Source organism: Engraulis encrasicolus, chromosome 10, assembly GCF_034702125.1.
Source record: "Engraulis encrasicolus isolate BLACKSEA-1 chromosome 10, IST_EnEncr_1.0, whole genome shotgun sequence".
NCBI lineage: Eukaryota > Metazoa > Chordata > Actinopteri > Clupeiformes > Engraulidae > Engraulis > Engraulis encrasicolus.
Window position 1 is genome coordinate 39,869,797 of NC_085866.1, and position 10,000 is coordinate 39,879,796.

Consider the following 10,000-nt stretch of genomic DNA (forward strand, 5'->3'; position numbering starts at 1 on the left):
ATGACATAACAGTGTCATACCAGTGTCGTAATGCAGTCATGTATGTGTCAGAAACATGTTAATTTCATGACCATTTTGTGACATTAAGTGACATTCGGTTTTGGCAAAGAAAGACAGCCCTAACAGCCCTACCTGCCCAACTCAACCAGGTGATCGCTCAACCAGCCAATCACCTGGCTGACTTGGACAGGTAAACCCAAGTCACGAATATGCGGCACAGGATTGTAACTAATGGATCCATTTTGCCCATCACTGCCCATCAGTCTGCTGGACCTATTGCCCTTTGCAGAAACAACTCTGGCTCCTTATACAGTTGGTATACAATTGTTTCATGCTAGTTAAATACAGTACATATGTATTGATGCGCACCCTTCAGCCAGTGGAACATGGTAATAGTAACTGAATAAACTTAAATACCATAGTACTAATCAACTTCAACATTACACAGAGCTTGCAGTGATACTTTATGATTTGGTCATTGCCATGCTAGTAACACCAAATTTATAACAAGGGCCATGTCTTATGAGCTTGAAGCTATTGAACCTGCCTTCACCCATTCCCAAATACCTTGCAAGCCTTCACTTTCATCCATCTTGTCAATCACCCAGAGCCCACCCTGTTTGCTATACTGCACAGTAAATGGCAAGCAACAAGCTGAGACTAACTGTAGCCTTATTAATGTTGCCTGACCGAGTAATAAATGTGAACACAATAAAGTAAAGGCAGCATGGCGGAACAAGCCAGCCCAGAGTGGTAAGTGGCTAAGTGGTAAACAAAAAATTGTCTCGAGAGAACCCATAGCCTTAAGTTAAGTTCCCGTACCAAAGAATATCGAAGTGATGCACTAGACTATATTCAGTGAAGGTATAGCTTGGCGACGCCAGCCCATCTGCAGGCTTATAAGCTTACAGTCGTGAAGAGGACAGGAGATCCCTTTGGGGGCCCTGGATAAATAAATACAGCGGTAGTCGCCTTCCAAGTGTGACAACATCCACCAGACGACAAGTCTAACTACTATGTTTACAACATCGGCTTCTTCTAGAGTCATTGGCTTACACTGCACGTAAATAATGGAAATAACCACCACACTTGCTTCTGGTATCAATCTGGTGCCTCTCCAGACGTGCCGCCAGAGCACAGTGCCGCTGGATGTCTACTAATTGCTTCTGCAGGTGTATCGTATGCATATAAAGCTTTTCCAGAACCTTCTGTAATGCCTTCTGTAGTCTTCTGTTTTCTTCACTAAACACTCTGTGTAGCTTGGCTGATGTACAGATTGCTTATAACCCTTATTCAAAGGCACGTTCAATTGGAATCTATTGAATGCCTTTGTATACTATCAGACAGAACTGTGAACAATCAAATAGTTGATTACAGTGACGTGCTGTACATCGGTTGTTTTTCATTTTATCTGCATTGTACAAATATTGTGTGAAACAGGTACATTAGCTGATAGTTTTTCCGGGGCAAAACTTTGATGATGGCCTACAGACGATTTAAGAATCGTCATCGAGTACTACCAGATTTTATTTACAGTCTCTAAGCCTATTGTTTTTATTTTATTACCTCCGCCAAAGAGGTTATGTCATCATCCGAGTTTGTGTGTTGGTATGTCTGTTCGCTCGTTTGCGGTGCGTGTGTGTTTCGGTCCAACAGGGCAGGGCAGAGATGAGCTCTCTGACCACTTGTTGTGTATATATTTTCTAACCATTTTGAATGTGTGTGTGTGTGTGTGTGTGTGTGTGTGTGTGTGTGTGTGTGTGTGTGTGCAGGTCTATACATGTGTCAGTGATGTATATCTGACCATTTTGAACGTTCCGTTTGTGTCCTCTACAGGTACATCCATGTGCTGTACCTGGGCGTGCAGAGCCGTTTCCACGGCGACCTGGAGCGGCGGCACTTCTACTGGCGGCTGATGTTCGAGAGCGCGGACATCAACATGCTGCGCCTGCTGGAGGCCTTCCTGAAGAGCGCCCCGCAACTAGTACTGCAGCTTAGCATCATGATACACGGCAACCAGATACTGCCACTACAGGGTGAGACACGCACGCACGCATGCACACGCACACACATACACACACACAACCAGATACTGCTACTACAGGGTGAGACACACACACACACACGCACGCACACTCACACAAACACACACACACACAACCAGATACTGCCCCTGCAGGGTGAGCCACGACACACACACACGCGCGCGCATGCACACACGCACACACACACACACACACACACACACACACACACACACACACACACACACACACACACACACACACACACACACACACACACACACAACCAGATACTACCACTGCAGGGTGGGACATACACACACACACGCACACGCACACACACACACACACGTACAAACACACACACACACACACAGATCCTGCCACTGCTGGGTGAGACACACAAACACACACATGCACACACACACACACACACACACACACACACACACACACACACACACACACACACACACACACACACACACACACACACACACACACACACACACACACACACACACACACAGTCACACACACAGACAAACAGACAGACAAACGCATGAACACACACACATACACAAAGGTGTAACATTTATGCCTAAACACACCCCCAAATGCATTATCACACACATCCACAATCATACACGTGCACATGCATGTAAACACACAACACCCAAACACATTGATAAACAGGCTATTCAATTCACACGTGGTTACACTTGCGCACACACACACACACACACGCACGCACGCACCCATAGCCCCACCTTAATATCCTTGTGGGGCCCTCCCATTGACTTCCATTCATGTCACCCCTAACAATAACAAAAGAATCAACAAAATAATACCTAGCCTTAACCTGTCAATTAGGAAATGTTGTAACACTTTTACTTTTACTAGTAACAACAAAACTATCCCAGCAAAAGGGGTCAGAGCATGGATTTGGGCCCCACATGGAGCGAGGGCCCCACCTTGTTGGTGTGCGTGGCCTCACAAAGGTAGATTGGTGCAGAACACACACACATACACACACACGCGCACACACACACACACACACACACATATGCTCGCGCGCGCACACGCGCACACACACACATACAGGCATATTGGTTAAACTGTTCTGTGTAGTCATGCATGCACTTGGGGAAAAGAACAAACAGCTTTGCAAGGACTGTGCAAACACAGATGCACATGCACATGACAATGACGTTTACACATGAGTGCTTGAAGCCACACACACACACATATGCACATACTGTACACACATACACTAACACGTGCACACACACACACACACACACACACACACACACACACACACACACACACACACACACACACACACACACACACACACACACACACACACACACACACACACACACACACACACACATGCACACACAGGCCAGCAGACAAATACACATGTACAGTCATGTGTTCATACAAGATACCTTTTTCTCACACAGGCTGGCAAACAGACGCCTACACAACAAACATGTTTACGCACCAAAGCTTTCCCTCACACATATTGTGATAGACAGAACCACTCATACATGCATATATGTACATACACATGTACACAGGCATACAGGCTTTCACATACAGAAGCTCTGACACACAACACACACACACACACACACACACACACACACACACACACACACACACACACACACACACACACACACACACACACACACACACACACACACACACACACTCACACACACGCACACATTTTTTCTTCAAAGCTTTTCATCTTCCCTTGTTGTCATTTCACAGTCTATGTGCTGCATTTGACTTGCATCACACAAATATCAACGCAGAAATTCTTTGCCCCACACACACAGGAGTAGACTTTTGCACAAATGCGGAAAGTACTGACACACTTTGGCGCACACACACACATACATGTGCAGGCACGCACGCACACACGAACGCAGGCACACACCGACACAGACACAGACACAGACACAGACACAGACACAGACACACACAGACACAGACACACACACACACAGTCTATAGACTACACAGTCTATACTCACACGCAGTTGAACACAGACATAGACAGTCACACACATCTGACCACTAAACACACACACAGACACACATCATACACGTGCGAACCCACACACAAACACACACACATGCTTTCATCTCCTTTTTTATTATATTACACACACCTCCTTCTGCACCTCTTTTTTCATCATTCTACCCACCCGCCTTCTCTCTTCCACCCTCTGTTCTCTTCTTACCTTTTCCCTGCTGATATCAGTCATACATTGGCAAAGGAGACAGTGTTCACAAGAGCTCTTCTCCCTCTATCTCCACTGTCTCCGTCTCCAACTCGTTTTGCTCTCTCTCTCTCTCTCTCTCTCTCTCTCTCTCTCTCTCTCTCTCTCTCTCTCTCTCTCTCTCTCTCTCTCTCTCTCTCTCTCTCTCTCTCTTGTTCTTTGGCATCGTATCTGTAGAATTGTTTGTCTCTGTCTCATTCTCTCATTCTCTCTCTGTCTCTCTCTCTGCCTCTCTCTCTCTCTCTCTCTCTCTCTCTCTCTCTCTCTCTCTCTCACACACACACACACCCCACACACACACACACACACACACACACACACACACACACACACACACACACACACACAAACACACACGCACTTTCTCTTGCTCTCCCACTCAATCCATCTGTCTGTTTCTCTCTCTCCCCCCTTTATCCTCATCCCTCTTCACTCTCTTTCCTCATCACCCGATTTTAACTCTCACATGTTTTGTCCTGCAACACACTCTACCAGTTCACTTTTTCTCTCCTCTCTCTTCCTCTATCATCCATTCATCTTCTCTCTACTTCTATGTCTCTCTCTCTCTCTCTCTCTCTCTCACTCTCTCTCTCTCTCTCTCTCTCTCTCTCTCTCTCTCTCACTCTATTTCAATCCACATATTTTCTCTCTGTGCTTTTCTTTCCACCAGCCCTCCCTTTTCTCTCTCTCTCTCTCTCTCTCTCTCTCTCTCTCTCTCTCTCTCTCTCTCTCTCTCTCTCTCTCTCTCTCTCTCTCTTACTCAGCAGTCTGGTGAGTGTGGGTAACTGTACTGTGTGAATACTGTGTGTCTCTCCTCTCCTTTCCTCTCCTCTCCTCTCCTTCCCTCCACCCCTCCTCTCTTCTCCGCTCTTCTCTCCTCTATGTTCTCTCCTCCTCTTCCCTCCACTGCTCTTCTCCTCTTCTGTCCTCTCCTCTCCTGTCCACTCCTCTCCCCTCTCCTCTCCTCTCCTCTATGCTCTCTTCTTCTACCCTCCTGATTGGCTGTGTATCAATACTGGACATGCAGTGCAATGAGGCTGCTGCTGCTTCTGCTCTATAATGGCCAACGAGCCTCTGGAGCCCACTGCCTTCATTAGCCTCTAATCAGCCACGCGCCTGGCTGCACTCCCCCCTACTAATACCCCTCCCATCCCAGCCTTAGCCCTCTTATCTTCCACTGCTAACCCCTCAAAGCCCAACCTTACCCATCTTATCCTCCACTCCATACCCCTCCCACCACTACCATCCCCTCAGCCAGGGCACACCCTCCTAGTGACGCAACACCTTCTGTGTTGCTTCTAGTCAGGCCAAGAGCAATGTAAATGTAATTTCTGACATCCCGAAAAACCGGGGACTCCGCCCACTTTGGTCACACCAATCAACCAGTAGCAAATCTAGGGAGGCGGGTCAACCATGCAATTTGGGAAACATTAGTTGTTATGCTCTTGGTCAGACCAAGTCTCGAAGAGATTTGAAAGTCAATGATAATCAGGCTACCATCCCCTACACTCCAATATACCTTTCCACTATACCCTCCACTTCCCCTACCCATGTTAACCCTCTCATCCCTTCCCTCCAATACTCTCCACTACTGTACGCTCCACTTGCCCATTCCATACCTCTCCCATCCCCTTCTCTCCAAGACCCATACCCTCCACTTCTCTAGCCCTGATACCCCTCCCATCCCCTACCCTCCACTACCCTCCCATCCCTACCATCCCCTCCCATCCCCTCCCATCCCCTACCCTCCACTACCATCCCTACCCTCCACTTCCCTTTACCGTCCCCAATCCCCAATCACCCTCCACTCTACTCCTCCATTCCCCTCCTATCCTCTTTCCCACGTATCCTCCTCTCTGCTTCTCTCCACTACCCTACCCTCTCCAACATATCCCTCCTGTCCCCTCACCATTCCCCTCCCGTCCCCAATGCTATCCTGACCCATGGCCTTACTGTATCTCCACTTTATGTTTTCAAGGCCCTACTGTCTGCTCCCCGATCTTACCCCACCCTTCTCCTATTGGCTGGTCCCCTACAGTATGCTCCCCTCCCATATCCTAATTTCCTTAACTACCATCTCCTCCCCTACACTGGACTCTGCTCGGCTCGGCTCTTCTCTCCACCCTACCTTCCTTATCATCCACTTTTCTCTGCGTCCCCTCCCCTCTTCTCCTCTCCCCTCCTCTCCTCTCCTCTCCTCTCCTCTCCTCTCCTCTCCTCTATGATGTCTTCTCCTACATTCTTTTCCTCTCCTCCTCTCTCCTCTCCCCTCCTTTCCTCTACTCCCCATTCTCCTCTGTCCCTTATCTCTCCCTTCCTCTGCATTTCTCTCCCCTCCTCTCCCCTCTGCTCCTCTCCTCCCCTCTCCTCTCCCCTCTGTCCCTCTCCTCCTCCCTCCCCTTCTCTATTCTGTGTTTCAATGCTGTGTACTTCTCTCCTCTCTCCCTGCTCAGCCTCCACAAGATGGCTTCCTCTGCACACCAACCACACCCAAACACACACACACACACATACACACCCAAACATACACACGTACAGTACATATGCACATGCATGACGCAAAAGAAACCCACGCCAGCAAACACATAGCAATCTCTTTTTCCAGGTTTTCCCATTTGATGCAGTACAGTGCATCTACATTTCCCAATCTCGCCCTCTCTCTCTCTCTCTCTCTCTCTCTCTCTCTCTCTCTCTCTCTCTCTCTCTCTCTCTCTCTCTCTCTCTCTCTCTCTCTCTCTCTCTCTCTCTCTCTCTCTCTCTCTACACCTCCACCTCTACCTCCAAGACACAGGCTGCACTAGAGAAATACTCTTTGCAGTGCGGTGTGGTGTGGTGTGCTCATCTCCTCTGAGCAATAACACATGTATTCCAATGGCGTATTTGCCATTGAGGAAAGGGAGGACGATCCTCCCTCGAAATAATAAAGCCAGATCTTCTAGTATAAATTACAGAAAACAAAATATATTTATTATATCTTTGTTATATAATTGTTAGTATTTTATAGCTATTTTGCGATAAAAACATATACTTAGAGCTTCTAATTCACATAATAGACCTTGGAGGAGCGTCCTCCCTTCCATCCTCATTGACTTCCATTATAAATGGTGAAACCCCGGCCGTAGCGCTGGCTTTACTTTATAACATTGAAGTGAATGGAGCTTAGGGAGGACTGTCCTCCCTTTAGGCGGGCCTAGAGCCATGGAAGTAATCTGCCTATCAGCGAAGCTGAATTTATCAAAAGCCAATCAGAATATGACGAGTTGGGTTGACAGACGACAAGCATGGACTCTGTCGTCATGACAACGATTAACAAATCAACCGTGTGAGAAGAATGCGGCAGCAGACAGTGGAAAGTGTAGGCCTACTGTGGAGTAACTTAATTGGCGAATGTTTTATGAACCCTTAATAAATACAAAGGAAAGATAAACTGTTTTCATGTTGTGAATCGCGCAATATCACTCCCTGGATTTAGATTGAAAACCGAATGGAAAGGTCAGTGTGTTTATATCAGTCACTCACGTCACTCGATCACTACACAATGCAAGCGAAGCACGGATGCAAATCGCATTCATGATTCAAATGGTCGGACCATCACCAACATTTTTAAAAGGTAGTCTTGCTTCAGCATGTCCTACGTGCACAAATAATAGTCTCAATGCTTGTCTTTGCGTTTCTCCTTCATGCTTTCCCCCCAAAAGAGGGTTATTTACAAATGGGAATAAGAATGCTTTTGGCTGTACATGAATGCACTGACCCTAGACTGGCGTTCTTTTCTCCCCCCTCAAGACGAGAAACATGACAGCACGAAGCTTTAACCTCTTCATAAAACATCTCTGGCTAAACTTCCAACATGTAGCCTAGGCCTAGCCTACATCATGTTAGGTAGTTTCATTTGGGTGGAATTAGGAATACTAGGCACGGATTTACAAAGAAATCTGTACGACGTATTTTTTTATTCGGAGCCTATTAGTGAAATAGCCAATAATCAGACGCACGCCGTTCCATAGACAATGCTCGCCAGCTCCTCCTTCCACAGCTATCGCTCTCAACCCAGGTACCGTCAAAAGCAAAACGGATAGACGACCACAACGTCGTAGGCCATGTATGTTATGGATCATAAATAAGATTTTAAAAATAAGATAATGGAAGGGGTTTAAAATGTTTACAGTTTTTCTCAATTGGTTTTGTACATTTCTCACAACAGAATAATCATTCTCAAAAGTCTTTGTTCAATTGTGACTTCCTGTTGTTACCTGTGCACATGGTCAAATCAGTTTCTCATTGTTTTCGGCATATAGCAAATGCTCTCGTCCACCATGCCATGGCTGTGTACAATTCTCAGTGATTTCGTACATTATCAATTGCTTTTGTCATATCACTCAAAAAGCTTTGTCACTGAATGCATGAAACTATCTCAATCTTATGTGATCAATGTAATATAAAGCCGAATTTACAACATTTCCCATCCAATCTTAACAACATTTCGCTTCAGAAAAGATCCTCAAGAGTGTACTATTCAATTGACAACATGAGAAATTGATTTGACTAGCTTGTCCATACACTATGACACAATGACTAACCATTCTGCTGGCGCTGATACATTCATTGACACAAAAAACTTGATTTTGAAAGACAAATAAGGGTTTTGAGCAAGAGACTCGGTTTTGCAGGTTATCCACGGTGTTTTGCCATTTGTTAAAGCTGTTTTGAGAATGAATATTGTGTTTTGCAAATTGCGAGAGAGATTCGAGAAATGTACAAAAACAATTGAGAAATACTGTAAAAATCTGTAAGAATATGTTGGAAGGAGTTGAGTTTAAAACGGCCTAGGCAATACAAGTCACTCAATGTAGGCATTCCTAGTGTCCATTGTCCATTTGTGTCTATGGAAGTAAGGTTTAAAAAAACACAACTGACAGGGTGAAATGCCATGCTGCCTTTGGTCAAAGTTAGATATACTGATAGATAAACTTTCTACTTTCTATTTTTCTTCACTCTCTTTCTTTCCCTTCAAACACTTTGGGCAGTTGTATGTATGATAATAGGCCTATATTATACAAAGTTTGTTGCAATTATTTTATAGATGTCACAAATCAGCTTTCCAGACAACACAATGCCATATCAGTTAAGGTACCTAGTAGGCCTACAACCTAATACTAAACATTTGCCATTACTAACCCCATTTACCTGCATCTATCCAACTGACCACCTCCTTGTCCTCCCTAATTTTTATGACCAAAAGACGCCACTGATGTATTCATATAGGACACAAGAGTCCCACAATGGACCAAATGACACAGCTGACGGCGCTCACCCCTGGGATGCATTTCTCGAAACGTTGCTTACTACATTAGCTACTTTGTTGTTTTCGTTTCATTTTCCCATTGGCAACTGCCGAAGTAACAACTTCTCTTTAGATAAATGCACCCCTGGTATGATATGATGCTTTGATTGGCTCTCTAGAGCTACTGTACATTACACTCTGCAGGGGATTATAGTTTGTGTTTGTCATTGTGGCCAAATTGTTCTCACACACAAACCCATCTGATTGGCGTCCCAAATGGACATTATTCGCACACAATCCAGATAATTGTCGTAATTAGCACTGACTGTATGCTCATCAGCAGCCATGATATCCCAGCATTGCGGAGCACACACATCCCAAACACATGC

At 45.6% G+C, this 10,000-nt stretch overlaps 1 protein-coding gene across 1 annotated transcript in view; it reads left to right on the forward strand.

Annotated features, from left to right (window-relative positions):
• The window catches only part of xkr7b (XK, Kell blood group complex subunit-related family, member 7b), a 154,684-nt gene that overhangs the window by 128,582 nt on the left and 16,102 nt on the right, over positions 1-10,000 (forward strand). The window contains exon 2 of the mRNA XM_063207627.1: positions 1,837-2,036. Coding sequence (XP_063063697.1) covers positions 1,837-2,036 — 200 coding nt within the window. The remainder of the gene's footprint in view (positions 1-1,836; positions 2,037-10,000) is intronic.